Source organism: Chionomys nivalis, chromosome 8 (genome assembly GCF_950005125.1).
Source record: "Chionomys nivalis chromosome 8, mChiNiv1.1, whole genome shotgun sequence".
In the NCBI taxonomy this organism is placed as follows: Eukaryota; Metazoa; Chordata; class Mammalia; order Rodentia; family Cricetidae; genus Chionomys; species Chionomys nivalis.
Genome location: NC_080093.1, coordinates 62,622,337 through 62,647,431, shown reverse-complemented (window position 1 = coordinate 62,647,431; position 25,095 = coordinate 62,622,337). Strand labels below are relative to the sequence as shown.

Below are 25,095 nucleotides of genomic sequence, written 5' to 3'. Positions count from 1 at the left end.
ATCAGAAATCAGTAAATTACAGGCAGACTATGTCTGGCATACCATTTGCCTTTGTAAATAAAGTTTTATTGGCAACAGCCAAATCAGTCAATGCATCACAGTGCTTTCCCACCAGAACAGCAAAGTTGAGTAAATGCCATACAAATCAGAGGGCCTGTGAAGATGAATACACTTTCCTTTATAAGAGGAGGAGAAGGGCGAGAGGAATAGTGAGAAGGAGAGGAGGAGAAGTGTAGTGGGAGGCCATTCATTCATTTCCTGGCAGCCCAGACTCCCGAAATAATCACTCAGAAACTATATTAATAAAATCACTGCTTGGCCTATTAGCTTTTGCATATTTATACATAATTTTTACATCTTGAATTAACCCATTTCTATTCATCTGTGTATCACCACGTGGCTATGGCTTACCAGCAAGGTTCTGCATGTCTGTCCATGGTGGTGGCTCCTTACTCTGCCTTCTTTCTCCCAGCATTGTTTAGTTTCCCCTGCCTACCTCTATTCTGCCCTGCACAGGCCCAAGACAGTTTCTTTATTAACCAATGGTATTCACAGCATACAGAGGGGAATCCCACATCAGAGAAGAGAGGAAAAGAGAGGGGAAAGGAGGTAAAAAGAGGAGAGGGAAAGAGACGGAGGAGAAATGAGAAAAAAATGAAGGGAGGGGGAATGAAGAGGAAAGAAGAGGAGGGGGGAGAAGAGAAAAAAACAACTATAGGTTGCTTCATGTAAGTCTAGATCATCAGAGGGAGGAAATATATTTTCAAAATAGAGTTTCTTCCCAAGCCTTCTGAGCCCTCTAGAAATAAGTCCCCCTGGATCCAGGAGGCCATCTACTTCTCAGGTAAGCCTGATGTGTAAGTGAAATGAAGCTAGCTCACTACAGACCCCTCACGCCTCAGAACACAAACAGACTTGATATCCATGTGGTGGCCTGGCAGGAGCGTCTCCCTTCCAGCTATGCAGACTAGTGCCTTTAGAGCAGTGGTTCTTAACCTTCCTAATGCTGTGACCCTTTAATACGGTTCATGTTGCAATGACCCCAACCATAAAAGTATTCCATTGCTACTTCATAATTATAGTTTTGCTATGGTTATGAATTGTAATGTAAATGTTCAATATGTAACCCCAAGGGGTTGCGACCCACAGGTTGAGAACCACTGTTTTAGAGCATGTGCAATTGCCAAGGGTCTACTGGTCCAGAAGGCCTGCCACAAAGCAGGAAGTCAGGCAAGCAGATGTGGGCAGAACATTCCTTAGTCTTTTCTTCAATATCATCTAATATTGTATCTTTCTCTCTGTCTACTCAGATGTCTCAGGAACGAAGGGAACTTCAGAGATGAACCACAGGACAAAACAAACTAGGTAAAACTTAGTGTATCATAATCAATAGTGGAGCAATCATACACACAGTCATGTCAAAACCGTCCGGATCAATATGAAATCCCACAGAGTGGCACCAAGACCCAGATTTCAGATAGAGAGAGATCTCTGAGCTCATGAGCTTTAGCCAAATCAATAACACAGAACCCCATTTGTAGCCCACTGGCCACCACTCCAAGATACGTTCTTAAGCAGTCTTCAAATACCACCTTCTACGGTAACAGTAAAGACGGGGCCAATACTGGGCACCACCAATGCCTGACTACTGTGCTGAGGATCGTTGCTGGCAAGGACACAATAGGAGCCATGGACACAGCTTTGGCACTGGATGGATACACGAACTTGGGTAAGTCGTTTAATTTTCAAGCCTTATTTGTCTTGTCTATAAAAGAAGCTTCACTGATATGTTCCCTACAGAACTGTCTAGATGATTTAAAACAGTGGCTATAAACCAAGGTCTGGTACTGTGGATTTTTATAGCACACACCATGATTATTCATGATGCTGATAATGAGTACAAGGGTGGTAACAGTGGTGAAAGTTTACCTCGCTACAGGGGCAGAGATTTGTATGGTTTTTACCTCGATGGTGCCAGCAGGATGCTCACTAACAGTGAAGACAAAGCACTAAGGACCAACGATGTATGCAAAAAGAAAACCAATTCTTAACCTCACTCCCGAGGAGAAGCAGGCGCCCATGTGTCTGCGGGGATGTTTTGTCCCAGGCAGACAGGACTATCTTCTGTTTTACATGACATGGCTGCATGTAACTCATCTCTCCTCATTTCAGGAGTCTTCCGGAGTGCATGCATCTCTTCAAGGCTCACCCAAGAATAACATCTGTAGAACTTTCTATCCAGTGACCTAATGACTAACAGCCCAAACTATCTTGACTTTGTCTATGGACTCTCCCACGCAGCATCTACAAAGGCAGCTGGATATCAGCAAAGCAAGTTCAGAGGGGCTCCTGCTTGAAAAGGGTTTGGATTAAAGGAGTTGGCTTCGGACACTATGAAGGATGATGCCCGTTAATAGTGTGTGTAGCCACAGGAAGCCATCAAGAATGCCTCAGATACAGTTCCAGTTACAGACAGGAAGATGCACAGCTCCTCTGAGTCTTAATGAGCATCACCACGGTCCTAGAGTACTTGCATTAGGCTAAAAGGCTCTGCGAGGGTCGCAGCTGAGCTTGCAAGTGCACCCTGGGATGATGGTGTGCCCTGTACCAGGACAGAACGGGATCGTTAGAACCAGCGGGTTGCCACTCATGCTCGTAAATGGTGGACAGGAATTCTGCAGAAGTCTTTCTCATTATTCAACAAGAAATGTTGCTCACTGAAAATTAGTGTAAGAAAGAGATAAGTGAGAGTGTATGCAAACCAGGTAGGTAAATGCATGTGTGTGTGTACACATTCTCAACAGAGACTTGTGGCCCAAACACCAAACTAACCTCTCTTTTTATGGAACACCACTTTCTAAAAGACACATGGGTCTCTGCTTTCCTTTGGGCCTGAGGGTTAGGAATATTTTCTTTGCGCATCTCCTCAATCCTTGATGTTTTCTGTGGTTGTTGGATATTCAGGTAGAAATTGCTGACGCTCACATCGTACTTTTTCCCTTCTAAAGGTCCAGCTGGGGCTGATAGAGAACGGGAAATAGCATTAAGCTTGAAGACATTCACCAACACTAATTACTGAATGAACGATACAAGCTCAGAGCGGTGGTGTTGCTGTCCATATTCATTGAGCTAGAAAATAAGAGAATGTGCTCAGGGCTCCCCGAGTCTTTGCAGCTTTCTTCAAATGATAGGACGAGGCCCCGTGATTTAGAGTCAGGCTCTAAACGTGAGGCTCTACAATACATTACTATTCTGATGGATGTCAGCCCCACAGGAGGCAGAACTAACCTCCCTTAACCCACCTAAGCAAACCCTTTACGGGAACAGCCAGCCTCTTTACGAAGCCAGAGGGAAGCCGCTCTGCTCCGAGATGGGTGTTTTGTGATCTAGCTCCAGTTATTTTTAAAAGAGCCTTTGGTGAAATTTTCTAAAAATCCAAGTGATTATTCTATACCATGAGACAGAGCGTCAAGTCGTGCTCACCACAGAGTGCAGTTTCTCTATTTCTGGAATCGTCATCAATAAGGAAGATGAAGAGCCCAGCTTGAGTGGTTGCCTTAAATACTAACGCGGAGTTTATCTTTGTAGTGCGGAATGACTGTTTGTGTCTTCCTGCACGCAATGAGCCTGTTGATTCTGGCATCTCAATTATTTAATCAATTCAAAAGCTATATCGAACTTACTTTACAGATCTCTCAGCAGCCAATATATCTACCCTTGTTAAAATTAATTGCATCATTTAACATTTCCACACGCATTATAGTTTTAAGTGTTTCACGGTCATTTTTTATTAATTAATAAACCCTTAATGGACAAAAATTCATACTATAAAATTATTACACATATGCTGCATTTTCAGTTTTACTATTATTTCTTTGAAATATTTTCCCCAAGTGGAAAGTCTATGACTCATAAAGCAGTCACTCTCACAGAAAATACGGGACTGGAAATAGAAGTTTACTCAGAGACAGAGAAATCTGTGCCGCTTGCTGCCCTCTGACAGACTCACTTCCTCTCCTGAAAGCCAAGGGGTCTCAGGGAAGCCCACCTGGGAGAGTCTGTCTGGCCCTGAAATCACAGACATAGAAACAAATCCCAGCCAGGATCCTCCAGACACAGCTCAGGACACATGATTCCTTTTGCTGCTATTTGGGAAGGAAGATTCCAACTTTCCCATTAGAAAATGTGCTGTAATTATTACATAGGCGTGTGCACACACACAAATGCACACACACAAATACACACACAAATGCACACACAAACACACTCACACTTCATTCCATTATAGAGCCCAGGTGCAGTTTTGAAATGTTGAAGCTAACACATTTATCAATGGTGTGATTGAAAAGTGAAAAATCTTAGAATTCTAGACAATCCCTCAACATTCAGGTGTTGGACCCCTGAAGAGTTTTAAAAACTATCTGGGTGGGGTGGCATTTTATTTGTCTTACCCTGCTCTGGAATGTGACGTGAGCATGCTCTATTCCAGCTGCTATGGGAGCCACTGTTTGCTAAGGGTTGCCTGTGGCCTGACACTATCTTGCTGGGACAGGGAACTTGAGTGAAGGTCTCTCACTATCTCTACGTGTCTTATCTGAGAACAGGTTCCCAATCAGACTTCAGCACCAACTTGTGAGTTGTTGATTTGAGGCAGAGACAACCAAATGCTCGCTGTGAACACTCTACTGGGATGGGTGAATAGAAGAAAATGAACAGGATTCTCTTAGCCCAACACTGACACTGGGCCCCCTCCGGCAAGGGGACAACTACTCACCTGCCCGGTAACTCCAGCCGGGAATATGGATGGAGAGTTGGTCGGCATGGCTGCTAGTGGTACACGTTGTAAGCTCTTCTTTCTCTTTTCTTACTGGGACCTGGTTCCTTCTCACATCTGCAAATTTGACTTTTTCCAGGGGAGGGGAGCTAGTCCGAGGGCACGTGCCACTCCCCAAATGTACTGGCACCAATGCTGGGCTCTCCTTCCAGTGACCTTCCTGCGGCTGGCCCAATTGTGGACCTAGGAGGTCCTGCTTTCCCTCCAGGAGCTCCTGCGGCAGGGCTCTGCTGATTGGTTCGCCATTAGCTGTGCTGTCTACGCCATCTGCTGTTAACCTGTGGGAACTACAGCGGAGGCTGAGAGACAGGACAGACCTGTGGACTTTGGGGCTAGCAATCTGAGGTTGCTCAAGCGGGACGGAAAGCGATTTGTCCAAATAGTAAATGGCATTGGGACACTGCTGAGACACCCGGAGGTGGACACATGAGCTGAACACCAGTGGCACTTTTCTTGATGGTGAACTGTCTGAAGAAACACTGTCCTCTTTGTCACCCATGTGGGAGATCCAGTACTCCTGCCTCGCACACAGCCTCGTATGAGCCTGGGGTACCTTCATCCCCTCTATGGAACCACTGCTGGGGAACTCTGTACAGGTGAAGGATCCGCTGTGCTGACATAGATGGGTACCACTGGCCAGAGCTGGGGGGTCTTGGAGCAAAGCATCCTTGGCCCTGCAATTGGGACATAGTGAGTCCCTAACAGTGTCCCATACCAAGGAGTTGGCCGGAGGGCCCACACGTCGTGCCGTGATGGTGATAGATGAGAACCCTCTGTGGGGACCTCTGCCCAGGTTGTCCCCTGTGGACAGTGGTTCTGTCTCTAGTCCTTGCTCATCTGATGGAGTCAGAATTCCCAGACTGTCTGGAGCAAATGACCTGTACATGTTCACTTCGCTGTGCCTGGCAGAAGCTGGCTTTGGGGGACACAGTTGAGGCTGACCGATTGCTTGTGGCAGAGGCAGCAGGGCTCCATTTTCCATTGATTTCCTCTCACCAATCAGCTGGGAAATGATAGGCGATATCATTTTTGTGTTTTGTGACACCAACATCTCCTAGAAAATAGGTAGAGAAATTTTTAATTTTTCCAGGAATTCATAGGAATACAGTTGCTAAACTCTCATGGGTCATGGGGATTCTGGGGAAGGAGCACTTAGATTTCTCAGTAAAGCCTTGAAGGCTCCCTTGATACCAAATCTGAGCATTCTGAAGAGATGGAAACCTAGGTGTGTTTGTGGGGAAGTAATGTTCTAGATACGTTAGCCCATTAGGGGAAGGGCGGACTCACTCAGCTGGGTATTGGTCTTAGTTTGTGCTCTATCAGTGGAGACCCTCTGACTGTGAGAGTTGCTTCTGCCTGACCCCAGAACCCCCCACCCCCAAACAAAATCTCACAGCCTCAATAGGGAAGGGAGGCAAAACGATCCAGGTGGCTGAGCGTTGGAGTTGGGGAAGTGATAGTCCGTGGCTCAGCACTCTGGTGATGTCTCAGTAAATGTAACAAGGTGCCACCTCCCTAGTTTCTTCTCTCACAATCTTCCGTCTTGGCCCGTTAAGGCTAATTCAGTTCCTTTCTGCTTGTTTGGCCTCACAGAAATCCAAGCTCAGAGAACAAGACAAGGGAAATCAGATGTTCAAGTTCAGTTTCCCAGACTAGCCAACCAGTTGGCTTTTCTCCCCAGGATGGGGTGTACCAAGATGGATATATTCCAGCAGGCAGAGTATAGCTGTAGCTCAAGGCTACTCTTTGAGGAGCTTTCGTCCACATTTTAAATCATCAAGGAACTCCACGCTTCCTAATTAGCAGTTCCTATGGAAATCACTGCCATGTGCAAAATAAGGCACTGTGCTTTTTGGCACCAGGTCTAACCAGATTAAGAGCAAAGAGGAGAACCCCTCTGTTCTTGCTGTTTTCGTGGACATGTGTTGAGTACTGCGGAAGGCTGACCGCAGCCCAGCAATAAGTGTGCACAGAGCCATGCCCCATTTTTTATGGGTCTAAAATGAACTTGTGTACAGAACCGCAGAGACCCTGAGATAACAGTAAAAACTGTAGCCTTGGAAGCCAGAAGGCCTCACGAGAGCGCTCAGCATTCAAGGCAGCAGATCTCAAACCCCAGCTTATCTGAGGACCACCTAGAACACTGTGAGCACAGGTTTCCCAGGCCTGAGGTTCTGATGGTGGAATCCACAGTAGTCTGTACACCGCAGTGATTCTGATGGAGGCCATGTAGGGAGCATGAACAGAGTCACAGCTGGCCAGCTGTCATCTCAAGGAGGCATTCACAAGGGGCGGGCCTAGGTCCATGGAAGCCTGGGCTTTGTCTTTCCCATGATGTAAGAGAACAAGGGCAGGATTTGCGTTTCCTTTATCGCATGTTTAATATTCATTCATTTAAATCACTGAGCATTCTCCTCCAGCAGGACCTGGGACTCTGCATATAACATGTTGAGGACACAGCTGGAGTCAATTGGGAAAAGGATTCGCCATTGGGAAAATGCCTCCCTAAGGTGGGCCTATAGGGTGGACCTGTTCCCTATGCTGGATTTTCTCACCCCAGCTGTGAAGTAAGGGAGGAGCTAGGTCCTGCCTCAACTTGATGTGCTAGGCTTTGTTTCAAGGTTGTGGAAGGTCTGCCCCTTTCTGAATAGAGATGGAGGAGGAGGGATGGATGGGGAGGGGGGAGGGAACAGAAGGAGAGGAGGGAGAGGAATCTGAGGTCAGTGTGTAAAATAAATGAAAAAAATAATGTTATTAAATTAAAAAAGATGGGCCTATAGGCAAGTCTGTAGTGCCCATTTTCTTAATTGATGATTGGTAGAGGAGAACCTAGCAGGCTGTGGGAGGTGCAACCCCTGCGCTGGTGTTCAGGGTGCAGTAAGAAAACAGACTGAGCAAACATGGGGAGCAAGTCAGTAAGCAGCACTCTAAGTAGACCAGGCTGACTTTGAACTCAGAGCTCTGCCTGCCTTTGCCATCCAAGCCCTGGGTTTGGATGCTACCAAACCTGGCTCCCTTGGCTACTCACCTTTTCACTTTTTAAAGATATGTAAGAAGTTGCAAATTTCAAAAGCTAACCAGAGATGGGGGAATAAATGGTGAGTCCATTTTAAACCTCCTCCAGAGTTTGAAAACAATTAAAATCTTTTTGCCTCCTGGACAAGGATAGCACTTCAAGCTTCCCTTCCAGTCTTACTGCCACCTTCCAATTCAAGGTCAACAGTTCAAGGTCACTCAGTGGAGTCTCCAGTTGTGCCTTTTGACACCTCTGATACTATGGTACAAAACAATTACCTGTAGCCTGCAAACCCCAGAGGCCCATGCCTCCATCTTAGACAAATCAGGAGACTCTAGCGGGCCACAGCCGGGCTGGAGGCAGGAGTCACTGCTTTTTGGGCTTCTGTGTCTCCAGCAGGCTTCCTGTCTGCTGTGATACTCCCCCTACTCTACCCCTTTCCTAGCAGCCCTCCCAGACCCGTGATTTGCATGCAAGAACATGGCAGTGCACCTGGAGCCCATTTGACAGTTCACAGTCCCTCCCATCCTAACTAAATTTAGCTCTGAGAATAATTGTTCCTGTGCACCCCACGATGGGTGTAATCATACCCCGTGGAATTCCTTTGACATTGATCTTTGGAGAAAATAAAACAAAAACAAAAACAAAACCCAGCTTGGAACCTGCGGTGTTGCTCTCGCCCTGCAGGACAGAGCTTCCTCGAGTTTGAACCAGTGACAAAATGCCCTCAAAAATCTCATGGGTTGGGGTAGAGATCCCTGAAGACACTGGTCTCCAGGCATAAGTTGAATCAGGACCTGTGGGGGTGAGGTCTAGAATCTGTATTTATAACCAGCTCCTGGGTGACCCTTAGGGGTGTGTGAATATGGAGGAAGGAGGTTGAGCTGACTTAGGTGACCCGGGACTTATCCTGACCTCAGAGAAGCCTTGATTTGTATGGCTGTAATCAAGAAGATTGAAAAGGAGTCTGTTAAGATGCGCCCTTCCTGGTACTGGAATCACCAATATCAAAGGGCCCCCATCTTGGGTTCAGGCTCCTGTGAGAGTCTGGGCCTTAGAATTAGCAGGGCTGGATTGCTAGGAATAAAGAGTTGCCAGTTCAGCTTGGAGCTCCACAGAAAAGACCCTGATACTGGCAATGACAGTCTGGTTCCTGCCAGCAGAACTCAAGGACATACTTTCTGAGGGCTTCCTTAGGGACACAGGCCTTAGGCACCATTACAAAAGGACCCAGGGTCCCTGGAGAGCCTGGCTAAAGAGCCAGCTGCCGGGTTCACTAGTGGAGGCCTGGAAAGTGTGGCTGTGAGTTTTTGACTCCATCGGAAGAAAGAGGAAAGGGTGATAATGAGAAGTGTGAATCTGAACTTATTCCTCAAGCTCTCGTGTTATTCGGGGTGACACCGTTCCTGGGTGAAGACACACTGGCCAGCACCAGGCCTAGGAAGAATTGTCTGCCTTCTCTTTTTCACAGGGAAGGTGTGAAGAACAGAAAGATATGACAGGGTGACAGTGTCTCTCAAGTCGTAAGCCTTACTTTGGTTTCTTCTCTGCTGCTGTAATAAAATACCAGGATGAAAGTAATGGAAGGAAGGGAGGGCAGGAGAGAGGGAAAGGGGGAGGAAGGGAGGGAGGAAAGGAGGGAGAAAGGGGGAAAGAAGGGAAGGAGGGTGCATTTAGATCCAAGTTCAATGTACAGTCCACCACCAGCAGTAGCATCTTGAAGTAGCTCATCACACCAAGGCTGCAGTATGAAGGCCCAGGATCCAACCCATGAAATGGTGCCATCCACAATGAAGATGAGCCTTCCCACAGCAATAGACTTAAGAGACTCCCCTAAAGGTTTGCTCAGAGCCCCATCTCCCGGGTGATTCTAGGCTTTGTCAAACTGACAATTAACACTAATTATTACAGGCATTTGTATAAATTACTTTTTCCTTGACTCAGCATAAATTAGTAGATAACTGATATGATCAAAACAACAGAAGCATCTCATCCAACTTACACTTTCCAGTAACTGCCTTTTGGTGTTGTTTGTAACATTACAGTTATAGGCAAACCATATGCTTAATTATTCAGGTGACAAATATTTATTGAACCCCTATTAATACTACATGCCAGGTTCATGTTGAGTAACAGAAACCTTTGTAGTCTCCTGGAATTAATAGGCTGGAGGCAATATCCAAATGATCAGGACCATCATTAGACTGAGTATTAACCAAAGATCCTCAAAACACAAGTAGAGAGATTAAAAGAGGAGATGAGGGGCTATTCACACTTTAGCATATACAATACTTCTGCAAGGCAAGTTTTATTTATCAAATCTCATTTTCTCACTGAAACCAGTATAATCAAATAAATATGCAACCTATGACCAGGGAGATGGCTTGGTTAATGAAGCACTTCCGCACAGGCATGAGAGTTTGAGATTGGATCTCCAGCATCTATTGGCAGTAAACATGGCTCTGTCCAGTACCTCCACCATGAGGCTAGACTCTCAGAAAGCTAAGAATGGGGTGGATCCAATCATCAGCCACGACTTTAATCCTAGCCAATATCGCTTAGCAAATTAAAGACTCATGTGGTCAGAAAAAGAGATATACAGTAAAGATAGATTAAAAGATGATGAAAACCTCTAAATGGTTTACAATTTGTTTAAAAATACGTGTAGGCTTGGGAGAGAAAAGAAAAAGGATGAAGTCCTTAAAAAGGGGCGAGAGAAGTGACAGAGAGAGAGAGAGAGAGAGAGAGAGAGAGAGAGAGAGAGAGAGAAGTTGGGGTGGCACTTGGGAGGCAGAGACAGGCAGATCTCTGTGAGTTCAAAGACAGCCTGGTCTACAGAGTGATTTCCAGTGCAGCCAAAGATACACAGAAAAACCCTGTCTCAAAAACCCAAAAATTAAAAAGAAAAAATAGAGTTTAAAATAAAGTCATGAAAAGATGGAAAAGACACAAAGAGTCTGGACACTGTATGTTATTGTGTTGTCTTTGAATTGTTTGAATGCTGAGGAAGGAGCAACAGCTGCTAAAAGACATTTAATTATAAATGTTACTGGATTAATCCAACATACCTATTTTGAAAATGTCTTGACTTCAATTTTAAGTCAAAAGTTATGTTACTTTGGAGAAGAGGTTTTGCTTTTGTTTCCACAGGAAATGAGAGGGTGTGGATTCATTCTGGGTTAAGAAAATCACATTTGATCAAGGAAGACCCCCCTGAGAAATCCGCAATAGGAGCAGATGGCCCAGATGTCTGAGTTCTACATCCAGAACAGTTTCAAGACTGCTAGCTGAGATGATCAAGCCTTACAGAATATTCCAGTGAGGACTTGATGATAATTCTAAATTTTCTTTAGGTCCCCATAAGATTATTAGCACCCCCAATCAGCAAGAAATATCCTAGGAAACAACATTCCCAACAAAATGGATCATGAATGTTTGTCTTTGTTCAAAGTATTGATTACAAGTTGCTATGGATAATAGTCAGGAAAAAAGCTAAACAAAGGAAATTAGATTCAGAAGTTTTGTTTTGAAAAAAAAAAAAAAAACCAGGGGGTGTGGGAAGTGTTGTGGGACAATGGTCTTCTATCCTGTAAAGATTTGTTGCTTGAATTGCTTTAATAAAATGCTGATTGGCCAGTAGCCAGGCAGGAAGTATAGATGGGGCAACCAGAACAGGAGAATTATGGGAAGAGAAAAGGCTGAGTCTGCAGTTATCACCCAGACACAAAAATCAAGATGAGAATGCCTCACTGATAAAGGTACCAAGCCATGTGGCTAACACAGACAAGAATTATGGGCTAATTTAAAATGTAATAATTAGTTAATAAGGAACCTGAACTAATACAGTTTATAATTAATGTAGACCTCTGTGTGTTTCTTTGGGACTGAATGGCTGCAGGACAGGGTGGGACAGAAATCTCTGTCAACAAGCACCCACATAAAAAGCAAGACATGGTTGCATGTGTCTGTAACCACGGGGCTAGGGAATCAGAACCCAAAGGATCCCTGGGGCTCGTTGGCCAACTAGTCTAGGAAAGATGATGAAGACTCTATCTCAAAAATGAGGTAGGAACCAATCAAGGAAGGCATAAAGTCAACTTCTGCGTGCACAGGTGAATGCAGCAAAAATACACACACACATACACACACACACACGTGCACACACACATACACTGAGAAAAAGGGACAAGTTATAAAAGCACAGATCATCTCAAATCAAGCTATTTTGGGAGGACACTCCCTCTGTCTTTTAACAAAGGTTAACTAAAGGTGGCTTTGAAGAGAGATAGCTTTCATGTAAAATAAAGTTGAAAGATGTAAGACGAGATTTAAAAGGATGAAGAAAACCATCTCGTACCGAAAGGGATGCGTGTTCAAGGTGAGTGACAGCCAGGCTGGGTTTTAGTCTGGCTTTGGTGGCAGACCGTCTCCTGACCACTGTCTTTCAAGATAATTCTTGCCATCTCTTGCTCGTAGATGCTACGATTGATTTCTTTTAAATGTTTTAAGATATTGATTTATTTTAAACATTTCCAGCCTGGTTTTGTCAAGCTGGTAAGTCTTTGCATGCTTCTTATCGACTCTGTTTGTTTTTATTTATGCCTTAAGGCATATGACTAAGAAGGGCATCGTTTGCTAAATTGAAATAAGAGGGAGATAAGTGGCAGATACTCAGAGCAATCCTACCCTGAGTCACTGAGGTGAAAATGACTTTCTTCCTGCAGCAATTTATATCTCCGAAGGAGAAGCATTCAGTCTGCTCTGGACCTTTAAAATATGTATTTTCCCCCTGGATGAGACAGTTCTTTCCTTTGCCAGTATCGCTCTGCAACCCATGACTATATTTTCCAGATTCGAATCTATCTCCTCACAGATACCCACTGCCACTGTTACCTTCACCCGCTGCAAACCTGCTGACCCTCATAGAGCAGACCTGGAAGCATCATTGCTGAGTAATCTATCAACCCAGTGCTACCGTGTCCTGGATACAAGGGCAATTCAGTCTTCCATTTACTCTGCTGAGAAGCAACGGGGACTCGGGGCTGCAAAACAAATGGGAAATGGGAGCTCTGCTCTCTCTTCATGGTGAAGCCATTGTCTTTCTGTGCAGTTGGTAAAAACCAGAGGATCTAGGTGGCTTACATGGCAGTAAGAAGCTGGCTAGAATCAACCTCTCTCCCATGTTTTCATTACGGTTAATAGATATGAGAGTTGCCATCTTAAGCATTCTAAGTGCATGTTACCCTGCTGTCAAATGCATTCTATAATGCTGTGCAGCCCTCACCATCCATCTCCAGAGCTCATCTCATAAAGCTAAAATTCTGTTCCCATTAAATAAAAAGTCCCCACTCCCTCCTCCTTGTGACCGCTGGAAACCAACAAGAATCAATGCTTTTTAAGTAGGGGGAGGGCAGTCAGTAAACCGCAGGATGTGCAATTGCTTCTCATAATCTGAAGAAGTTAAAAATAAAAATTAGAAACCCCTTAAATGACACAGGGATGTTGGGATAGTACATGACTGAAGGAAGCCATGGAAGTTGATACGTACTTTTAAGGCAGCCTTTTAAAACACAAGGAAAATAAGGAAAGGATATGGAATCAATATTTTCTTTTGTATATGTTTCTGTAGTTTTGTAAGTTTCTTCCTTGTGTTTGTGCATTTGCAAGTGTGAAGATGCACCAGCAGGTGTGTGTGTGTGTGTGTGTGTGCGTGCAGAGAATGAACCAGGTTGTCTTTCTCTGTGCTCTCTAGGACAGGGTCTCCTACTGATCCTGGAGGTCAGCAATCTGGCTAAACTGGCTGGACAGTAAATTCTAGCACCTCCTGCTCCACTCTACTGTGCTGAGGTTATAGGTGCACACTACCATACCTGACTTTTGTGTGGGTGTTGGAAATCCAAACTCAAGTTCTCATGTTTGTGAGGCATGTATTTTAATGACTGAGGCATCTCCCAGCCCCTATTTTCCTAAGTTTCTATATGATATTGTTACTAACTTTAGTATAAAGACAACTTGGATTCAAGTACTTGAATATATAAATTAGAAGAAGTGATTGTGGTCCATGTTTTACTCTTAAATAACCAGTTGGCAGAAGAAGCATGGCTTCTCATCATTGCTCCAGCCCTGAGTGTTTTGGAAGGGAAGTGATCAGTCTTGTGCAGGCACTGGAGAGAGGCTGAGAGCTAGGGCACTAACGCAGGCAGGGAATCTGCTAGAGGGTTTCATCACTTGGCGGTGGCATTATGACACACACAGAACAAGTTTTCAAAGCTCTTGGTTAGGAGGAAAATTAGAAAGTCACACTATTAGATGATCTAGGCAGTTCCAAAGCAAGGGTTGAGAAGGTGTGATTTCCAGGAGATGACTCAGTTACAGGGAACAACTGCCTCCCTCCTCTCCTCTCCTCTCCTCTCCTCTCCTCTCCTCTCCTCTCCTCTCCTCTCCTCTCCTCTCCTCTCCTCTCCTCTCTCCTCTCTTCTCCTCTCCTCTCCTCTTCTTTCCTCTCCTCTCCTCTCCTCTCCTCTCCTGTCCTGTCCTGTCCTGTCCTGTCCTCTCCTCTCCTCTCCTCTCCTCTCCTCTCCTCTCCTCTCCTCCTCCTCTCCTCTCCTCCTCCTCTCCTCTCCTTTCCTTCTTTTCCTGTCCTCTCCTTCCTCTCCCCTTCTCCCTCTCCTCCCCTCCCCTCCTCCCTCTCCTGTCCTCCCCTCCCCTCCTCCCTCTCCTGTCCTCCCCTCCCCTCCTCCCTCTCTTCATGTATGTATATGTTTGTGTGTGTGTATGGGTGGGGGAGAGAGAGAGAGAGAGAGAGAGAGGAGAGAGACTGAGAGAGAACATGAATACAGGGATTTGGCCACATGGCCCCAAGATCTTTATCATGATTAGTGACCAAACACTGATTAGTGTTGACATTAATAGGAAAGTACTAGAATTTTCCAGGTCAATGTGGAGAACAGAAGGGAAATATGGTCAGCTCGAACATCAACATTCTCTTCCTTTCCACTGTGCTGAGAATTGAATCCGGGGCCTTGTGTGTGCTATGCAAAAATTCTAGAATTGTGCACTATCTCTGGCCCAAGTCTTTTCTTTTAAAAGTAGTAATCCATCTCAGCAGTGCTCCCATCCTTCCTGGACTCAACTCTTCTTTCCCCAGCCTCTCCTCCAACCTCCATTTCCAATGACCACACCTCCTCCTGTTTACACCCCACCCCCTTCTGCCCTGGGTGCTTGCTCTGCTCCCAGGGAGCAAATCAAGTACACCAAGGCATGTGGCAGTCTTGTCAGAGTGAGCGTGATGTGCCCCTCTAGAATAGGCTTTGAATGCCGGCAACTGCATCTCTTTTCATCTTACGGGCCAGAATAGCATCTGCACTACTTAGGTTTTGCTAATGATACAAGCTAGAGTCATGTGAGAAGTGGGAACCTCAATTGAGAGAATGCCCCCATCATATTGGTCTATGGGTGTAGCTGTGAGGCATTTCCTTGATTGATGATTGATGTGGGAAGGCCCAGCCCACTATGAACAGTGCATCCCAGGGCAGGTGGGCCTGGGCTTTATAAGAAAACTAACTTGCAAACCAGGGGAAGAAATCAGTAAACAGCATTCCTCCATCTCTGAGTCAGTTCCTGTCTCTAGGTTTCTGCCTTGAGTTCCTGCCTTGGTCGTCTTGACGATGGACTGCAACATGTAAGTCCAACACACGCATTCCTTCCCATGCTGGTTTTGTCACAGCAACAGAAACCAAACTAGAATAGCATCTTTTATTCTTGGGAGATTGGGGCCAGGGATCCCTGGATGAGCAGGAGATCTTTACTAAATGCAGGGTTTCTACATGAAAGGCACATATTTCTGAGAAAGAACCCAAGAGCAGACATGTTTACTATTTAAATCTTTTACAAGGAAATATTGATAAGACCCAGCAGGTGTGTTATAATCTGGTTAGACCTCCAGAGCAAAGGATGAAAGGAGAGATCCGGGGCCCAGCAGCTTAGCTGCCTCAAGAGTTGCGTGTGTGCCATGCGTGACTCTACATCGAAGCTTTGTTTTGGCTTCTGCACAAAGGGTTCAGCATCAGGACTCCCACTCCGGACCAACAGAAGCATCAGATGAGTCAGCCAATTACAGAGGACCTGACATATAAACCGGCGATGCTAACCACTGTGGGCAGAACTCTCTGCCCCCTTCCTTATATAAACATGACTTCTAATGTTGTCTCTGTTTCACACTACTGATGCCTTTTCAGCTGAAACAACCTGTACCAGCATGTTATGTTTCAAAGCACTTCTTCCTGACCTTCCAAATGCTACATGGCAGGATATTCCGGCTCCCCCTCCTACTTTAAAATCATTAGACCATCATACTTCCCTTTGACACTGCAAACTTACATATTGCTAATGAAGATTATAGAAGAGTTATTTAATATATATACATATATGTGTGTATACATATATGCACTATACTTTTCCTATAAAATTCTTAATCACTTGTGGTTGGATTTTTCCTTATTCATTAATTCAACATTCAAGTAAAGAAAACAAACCACAAACCTATCTCGAGCAGGCCAGCAATTGTGTTTTATAGTTCAACACCTTTTTCTGACCAGTCTAGAAGTCACAAACATATGTTACCTTGGCGAAGTCCAACTTCCTCTTTGTAACATCAGCCTGGAGAATTTTAAAGGCGATTTGATCATTTGTACTATAGCACGTGTCCAGTAATCCTAGACAAAAGGAGATGACACGGCTACTTTTAGTACACAGAAGGATAAAATAGAATGTGCAAGTTCCATTTTACTATAAAATTTAATGTCCCCCATTCCCATAATATACCAGTCAATTGCAGCTCAAGTATATTATGAGCTATGACAAAACCCATGTTTTTTTCCTTCACTGTTCCAGCCACTTCTGCTCTCAGAGTTCATCATTATTGATTCGCCTACCAGAGTCCTTCCCCATACAGTTGTTCCTGTTCTTTAGCGTCAGTAAGTGCTTGACCAGATGTGACTCTAATCACATTTCCATTGTCCCAAGTTTACACATTTCTACATCTCCTGGCATCTCTAGCATCGAGACATAAATACAAGACTGACTTTGGCCAGCTTCTCGATGCAACCATAACTAGATGGACTGTGAGGGACCAGGTACTGACGGCCAAACCACTTTAGAGAGAGTGAAGATAATTGGGGGGGTAACAATTGGGGGATTTTGCTAAAAATACAACTAAGGCTTTGGTCAGGCCTGAATGTAGAAAGGAGAGACAGATACATGGACAAGACCTCTCTCGGCTTAAATTTCCTGATGGATGGAACCTGCCCTGTCTGACTCTTAGTGTTGTAATAGGAAGCGGGGCTGTGCCCCGCCATCCGGCTAGCTTTACCCAAAATAATTACACGGAAACTGTATTCTTTTGAACACTGCCTGGCCCATTAGTTCCAGCCTCTTATTGGCTAGCTCTTACATATTGATCTAACCCATTTCTAATATTCTGTGTAGCACCACGAGCTGGCTTACCAGGAAAGATCTTAACCTGCGTCTCTCTGGAGTGGAGAATCATGGCGACTCACTGACTCGGCTTCTTTCTCCCAGCATTCTGTTTACTCCACCCACCTAAGGGTTGGCCTATCAAATGGGCCTAGGCAGTATTTTTTATTAATTAACCAATGAAAGCAACCGATAAATACAAGACCCACCGACGTAGGGCACCATCTTAGAACTCCACGCAAAGGTGCTTTTAGGAAAAACGTCTTTGGATGAAAGCCAGAAGCATAGTAAAGCTAACCTGGGTCCTGAGGCAGAACTGAGACATGCTTACCTGTGGGTCCACAGAGACAGTGACCCCAAGATCTCTCACAGTAATATTTGCCAGGATGTTCCTACAGAAACGTGAGTTAGACACAGGAAGACCTGGCTGGGGGAGTCTGTGTGTCTTCGGACCGGGGCAAAGCATGCTCTCCCCAAGAGCACATTCTGTAGAATGTGATTTTCCAAACACTAGGATGGACGATGCTGGTCCTAGAGATTAAAACTCTCAAAAACAGGCTCTCTAAATTTAACATGCCATGTCAGAGTTCTAGAATATGGTGACATCAGGGTGGGGGTGAGGACTCCATCTCCAGCACCATAAAAAGATCCTCTTCTTCTTTAGATAGAGGTTAAAGCATTTTTTCAGAGAAAAAAAAATCATATACCACAGTACTGTCAAGTTTGGCAGATTTGTGTAGGGGCCAGGATTTGACTCTGGGGGTTTCCAAGGGTCACCTCTAACCCACCCAAAGCCTACCTCCTTTATATCCTGTCTTTGAGTGACAACAAACTTCTGTCATGTCCTGACTTGGGCTCTGGCTCCATCTATGACTGTCACTGAATGACAACGGGTCATTCAAGGTGATGCGCACTGATTACTTTCTGCGAAGCGCTAATATCAGACCTGAGGGGCTTGGGGGATTCCTGTGCAATGCTGATGCTTCCGGATGATCTGACAGTGAGACTGATGGAGACAGAAGTCACCGGGCCTGCTTATGTAGCATGGCATGGGAGTGAGGACGTTAGAATCAGCACAGTCTTGGGTACTCGATGGGTTTTCATCTGCTCTGCTTTGGCCCTAGCTGGCCCTCGGTGTATCAGCTGTGGACTCTGCCTTCATTGGTAAATGCAGACAATGGTACCGCCTATACAAACACAGGCCTTGCCCTCACTGTCCGGGGAGATCTTCATCAAAGCACTTTGGTGAGGATGGAGTATCAGGTAAATATGCCATAAGTGGCTGAGGATGATACTGTTAGAGCACAGGCCAAGGTGGCTCCTGCCAAAGTCCAGTATCACTAATGTGGTAGTATCAGTGATCACACAGACACTAAAACTGGATCACACAGAGTCCCAGGGCTTGAGTTCCAGCTCTGGGTCTATGAAGAACTTTGAGCACACTGCTTGGCATACCCCGGTTCCTCCCTGTGTTATAGAGATTATGAAGGTGGCTACTTCACAGGGTTACTGGAATAACTTGAGTGACACAACTAAGTTGACCTCAGTGCAATGTGCAGAACATAATATTATGTCATAATAATCACTTGCTACTGGGAAGAGCCTCTTTTCTAGTGGGGGAAAGGGAAGGCTGCTGGGATTGGGAAGCATGAGTGATTGAGTATGTATGTGCTTCCTATGCCAGCTGTAACAAATGGCCACAAGACAAACACATCCTCTACAGCTGTGGAGGTCAAGTTCAACACTGGGCTAAAGTCAAATGAGCAGCCCAGCACTTCTTTCTGAAGGTGCTAGCGGGGGCATTGCTTTCTTGGACTTTTCTTGTTGCTAGATACTGTCCATGTTCCTTAACCTGTGCCTGAGTCACTTCAGCCTCTGTTTTTTTCCACTGTCCCTTCTCTTTGACTCTTCCCTACTGTTTTCCTTGAACAAGGATTCCTGGACTAGAGTGAGACCCCCTGGACAATCCAGGGTACTGTCTTCATCTCAAGAATGGATGAGAACATGGGCTTATTTGGGGTATCATATTTCTTGTACTTTAGTAATTGGGAAGATTCAGGTAGAAAGACTGAAGAACCTTCAAATATGAACATTAAGTCTATGTAATAACACAGAAAAACATAATGACACACTATGGAAAGGAACCAAAAACCTATGGAGCATGTGACTGTGACATTAATACCATGTATGAGGCAATCCATAAAAACAGTGGAATGACTCATGAAAAAAATGGCCTTAGGTGAAAAGAACTGCCCTAGGTTGTAGGGCCTGACCAACTGAAGGATTCAGGTCAGTTAGGATTTCTATCTGAAGACTTACAGCTGAGGTAGCAATTATAGTCATGTGGCTCTACATAACATTTTTTTGGCCTCACTGTTTCTGTTTTCTCCATCTACAAAGTAAGAATATGGGACTGATGCTTCTGAGCCCTCATTGTCCCCTTTGCTGGATTGCTACCCCATCCCTTTGCTTGGACTACATCTTCACTCAGATCCCCTTCTATTGAGTACCCTTCACTGGTCCATGGAGCATCTCTTAAAGAATGCTCTATCAGTCCTTGATACCCTCAACCTCTGTCTCAGGGCTTTGTTTCTTGGAGGAAGAAGCTATGATGGCTAATTATCCCTCTTTTCTACCCCATAGCAGAGTTTCTCCAAGTGTGCTCCTCCAGCAACAGGGCCAACATTAGATGAATTGATAATAGACATCTGTTCTGGTGGTACCACCCCCAGATCTACCTACTGAGGATCCCATTGGGAAGCTTAGACATCCACCCATGCTTCAGCCAGTGTTTCAGCACACTTGAAGTAGCTCAAGTCCCACATGTTCTAAGACTAATAACCTCACTTATAGATGTTAAATCGATGACCAGGAAGGGAGCCATTATATTTTGATTTAAAAACTACTTTGCAACTTGCAAGGATCTGGGTCCCACCTCTAAGCAAGGGGATCAGAGGAGGCTTTAATTAGTATAAACCTACTGCAGTGCTAGCCAACTGATATGTATGATGCAACTGGTTAAAATCAATGATCCAACGATCCATAGTCACTCTTGCTGGTGTATGTATCAAGTCAAGATGACTATGAAGATCATCACAGGAGAATTTTAAACAGAAAAATGGAAAGGGGTGGGGAGAATGGTGGACAAGCAAGCAGATGACAAAGCATGGGAGAACGTGGAGCAAGGTAAAGAACAAAAAAAGACAAGAGCTCGTCACACTCTGATGACTTGTAGGATGTACATACAGCTTGATAAATTCCTACACATTGGCCAACACAGCTTCAGCTGTCCCGAAGAAAAGTCGACAAGAGCCACTGTGTATTGCCTAATGAATCAATCCATCAATGCCACATGAAAACAGGAAGTGTATGGACCCTGGGTGTGTGTCTGAGCACACTTCCTTCTGCATCTAAGTCACTGTGTCAGAGGCAAGATACACTCAGTCCCCTCTCCTTCTACTGGAGGGTTTTGTAGAAAATCATTTCTAATCTGACAGGAGTCAGAGGGTACTCTTGATTGCCTCTGTCTCCTTAACAATAATTCCTTTCACTGTTTTAAAACACATTTCGTAAAGAAAAATTGCTAAAGATTTAGATTTAACTGTCTCCATGGGATTTAACCTCAGTTAAGCCTCTAGAGATTTCTTCCCATTCAGGACTTCTAGAACAATGTGGTCTTTTGTGAATTTTTCTGGGTTCTCTCCTTGATGCTTTCTATTCACTTCTGCTTCCTCTTAACACACCCATGTAGAACAATTTCCCCACGGGGTCCAGGTCCCCTTGATGAGCACCACCTTTAAGCTCCGCTGCTCCAAGTCATCCCTGACTCAGCCTTCCCCAAAGGGAGAGAGCATTTAACTTCCTAGAGTTCAGCACTCCATCCCTCTTCTCTACATGCTTGGTGAGCAGTCATACCCCCCTCTACCAACAGTACAGAAGCCTTACCCTTTGCATCCCTGCCTCTTCTCACCACCAGCATCCTCCCAAAAGGCAAAGCTACTCTCATGGAAAGGTTCCTCTCCATTGCATCAGTATACTTTCCCTCTGCTCCCTGGTCTCAGCTAGGTCACTCCTAGCCATACCTCCTGGCAAGCTTGGCTAAATCCCCTCAACACCACTGGCAGTGACCTTAAGTAGAGACTCCACGGCTCAGAAAAATTAACATTGGTGCACCATGTATGGGTACCCAGAGGCTCAAGAGAACCAGGAGAGGAACCCTTGAAAAAAAACAGCTTCACATCCTGACTGTGGGTACCTTGAACGTCTTCACAGCCTTGAATTGTCTCACAAGTTGATCACAAGTGCTGCCTCCCAGCCCTTCCTTGGGCTATCTCCTAGTCCCTCAGCCCTACACAGTGCAAAGTTACCTTTTCTCAAAGGAACTCTCTGACACACTCCTACCTGCACATCCAAGGCTGTGTTAGAGTCTGTACAGGTTGTCTATAGATGCCGTTAATAGACAGAGACCCACACTGGAGCACCAGACTGAGCTCCCAAGGTCCTAATGAGGAGCAGAAGGAGGGAGAACATGTACAATGAAGTCAGGACCACGAGGGGTGCACACACCCACTGAGACAGTGGGGCTGATCTATTGGGAGCTCACCAAGGCCAGCTGGACTGTGACTGAAAAAGCAAGGGATAAAACCAGACTCTCTGAACATGGCGGACAATGAGAGCTGACGAGAGGCCAAGGACAATGGCACGGGGTTTTGATCCTACTTCAGGTTCTGGCTTTGTGGGAGCCTAGACAGTTTGGATGTTCAACTTCCTAGATCTGGATGGAGGGGGGAGGACCTTGGACTTTCCACAGGGCAGGGAACCCTGACTGCTCCTGGGACTGGAGAGGGAGGAGAAGAGGAGTGGGGGGAGGGGGAGAGGGGCGGGAGGAGGGGGAGGGAAATGGGAGGCGGGGAGGAGGCGGAAAATTTTTTTTTCAATAAAAAAACAAAACAAAAAAAAGAAATAGATAAAAATGTAGTTGTAGAATTTTAAAATATTAAAAGATACTATGATTATAACTAGATTATAACTAAATAAAAGGACCATATTCTAAATATGAAATATGTTAAAAAAAATAGATTGCCATAAACCATAAGGCTCACAGCAACAATAGGTTATTCTCTTACAGCCCTGAAGGCTGAAAACTGAGGTGTCTGTAGTGACAAGCTGAGCTTCCCCTAAAGGCTCCAGAGAAGGGTCCTTCCTGTGACTCTCAGATGTTGGGCATTGCTGGAAATCCTTCGTTTTCTTGACTCATGGCACCTGGATCAGACCTCTGCTTCCATCTTCCCACAGCCATCTTTCTCATGGGCTTATGCCTCTAAGTCCTTTTGCCCTCGTAATGATACTAGGTCTAGGGACTTCCCTACTCCAGTGTGATCTCCCCTTAACATAGCTTTCCAATGAGGTCATACTCAAACAATCAAGGGTTAGGCCTGGAACATCTTTTAGATGGGAGCGAGTCAACTCACAGAGCTGTCCCAGACAAGTGTGATGGTGTGTACTGTTGTGTCTGTCAATCAGTCTGACTCCTAACATCCATCTCTCTTCCTGGAACTTGGTACCAATGATGCCTGGTCAGTTGAAGCTACCAAGTAGACACCACACAAGTATAACACTTACACTCTGATATCTGTGAGGGGGAAAGCAGAACGTACCTTCCCTAGACAGTTTGATCATGTCCCACTGATGCTTTAAAGCCATCTTACTTCATTTTAAAGACCATCTAATGATGAAAACGTGCTTTGGCAAATTGAGAAACATGGCTACAGTTTGAATCTGTTGCTACTCTCAGAATGAGTCAGGCTTCCAACCTTCCACCCTGGTCTGGCTGATGAAATCATTGGAATGTTTACCTAGCAACCAGGCGGTGGATAGCCACCTCAAGGTCGCTTCTTGCCACCATTAATTTGGGGTTAACATCTGAGACTCATTTGACAAATACAATGAGTTTCATGAGAATTGTTTAAAAGTTTCCTGCTGGGAACAGTTAGACCTGAGGGAGGGGAAAAAATACTCTAAGCACTGTCTGAAGTTGGAAGATTTCTTCCCAAACTGTCCCTTCTTTCTTGTGTTTCACTTGCTATGACGATGTCGGTCACTTACTAAGCAGTGAGTCTCTATGAAATTCCTCAAGAGGGCTGCAGAGATATCTCAGAGGTTAAGAGCATGGACCACTCTTGCAAATGACCTGAGTGGGGTTTTAGCACTGACACCAGGGGGATCTCAACCACTGGTAACTCTAGCTCCAGGGTGTCTAACGCCCTCTTCTGGACTCTGTGGAGATTTGCACTCACATGTACACAGACTTACACAGATACACATAATTTTAAAGTGTAAAAATAAATCCATTTTAAAGTTTCTTAGGATTAAATATATTCAGGTAACATCATAATGTTAAACAATTTAATCTACCTATTTCTACTTTTTATACGCTACTCTAGTTCAAGTTCAGCAATATGACAGACATTCTATCTACTGCAATAGCTATTATGGTTGGCTTTTATACAATCAAGTAAACTATCTTTGACCCTAAGATATGGAGAATATTTTCTTGTGATTTATACGTGACTCAATTTGAAGTGGCTTCCACAGTTATTCCCTCTTATCTAGGAAGGGAAGCAGTCCATGACACAACTGAAGTATTAAAATTGCAGATGGTATCAGCTATCTACATACTATGCTTTCCCTATACTGGGAGACCTAAGACAAAGTGCAATTTAAAAATCAGGCAGAATATGAGATTGGCAGCAGTGAGCAATGATAAAGCATGAACAATCACTATAATGTGCTATAGCAAAACTCTCTCTTTCTCTTTGTGTGTGTGTATGTGCGCGCACGCACGTGCACAGGTGAAGGGTCAGAAGATAGTCTCCATTATCAATCCTTGGGTACCATTTATACTTTTTTTTTTTTTTAAGACAAGGGCCTTCCTTTGACCTAGACCAGTCAATAACCCCCATGGATCTGCCTGTTTCTGCCTTCTTAGTGTTCAGATTACAAGTACACTACATCATGCTGGGATGTGTGTGTGTGTGTGTGTGTTTTGCATATGCCCTTGTGTGTATTGGTACACATGCCTATATATGTTGTTGGAAGTTAAAGGAGGGTTCTCTATAACTTTCTACCTTATTATTATTTTTCTTTTGGATTTTTGATAGAGGATTCTCTGTGTAACTTCCCTAGCTGTCCTACAACTTCCTCTAGAACCAGACTGGCCTCAAGCTCACAGAGATCCACCTGCTTCTACCTCCTGAATACTGGGATTAAAGGTGTGTGCCATCACTGCCCTTGCCTGCCTACCTTACTCTTTTAAGGGAGGGTCTCTAGTTGAACCTGGATCTTGTCACTTTCCAGTTAGACTGGCAGTCAGCAAGCCCCAGCAATCCTCCTGTCTCTAACCCGCTCAGTGCTGGGGCTGCAGGCCTGCAGGGACAATGCCCAGCTTGTGACAGTGGGTACTGGGATCTGTTCTCCAGTCTTCACAGGCTCAGTAAGGGCTCTCACCAATGAGTCAGCTCTCAGCCTAACTCTGGATTCTTTTTTGCTTTTTTAATGTAGGTTCTGGGGAATCGAACTCAGGTCCCCATGCTTATTCCACAGCCACTTTACCCACTGAGCCACCTCCTCAGTGCATGTAATGCACAGCTTCTAAAACACAAGTTGCTTACTTGTGTGATTCACCACTTGATACTCTCAGACTATCGCTGGTGATTGGAAACAAGCCATACTCAGGGAAGCCACAGGTAAAGGGAGACAGTTGTGGCCAACC

General features: G+C 44.9%; 1 protein-coding gene across 3 annotated transcripts in view; it reads right to left on the bottom strand.

The window, feature by feature from the left end:
* The window catches only part of C8H10orf90 (chromosome 8 C10orf90 homolog), a 229,363-nt gene that overhangs the window by 69,796 nt on the left and 134,472 nt on the right, over positions 1–25,095 (bottom strand). For 2 of the 3 annotated variants that reach the window (XM_057778857.1, XM_057778859.1), the window contains exons 2-3: positions 16,473–16,564; positions 4,775–5,888 (exon numbers count right to left, since the gene is read on the bottom strand). In XM_057778857.1, coding sequence (XP_057634840.1) covers positions 4,775–5,885 — 1,111 coding nt within the window. In that variant the 5' untranslated portion in view covers positions 5,886–5,888; positions 16,473–16,564. Of the gene's footprint in view, positions 1–1,721; positions 1,725–4,774; positions 5,889–16,472; positions 16,565–25,095 lie in introns of those variants that run through there. The other variant, XM_057778858.1, reaches the window with a different exon arrangement.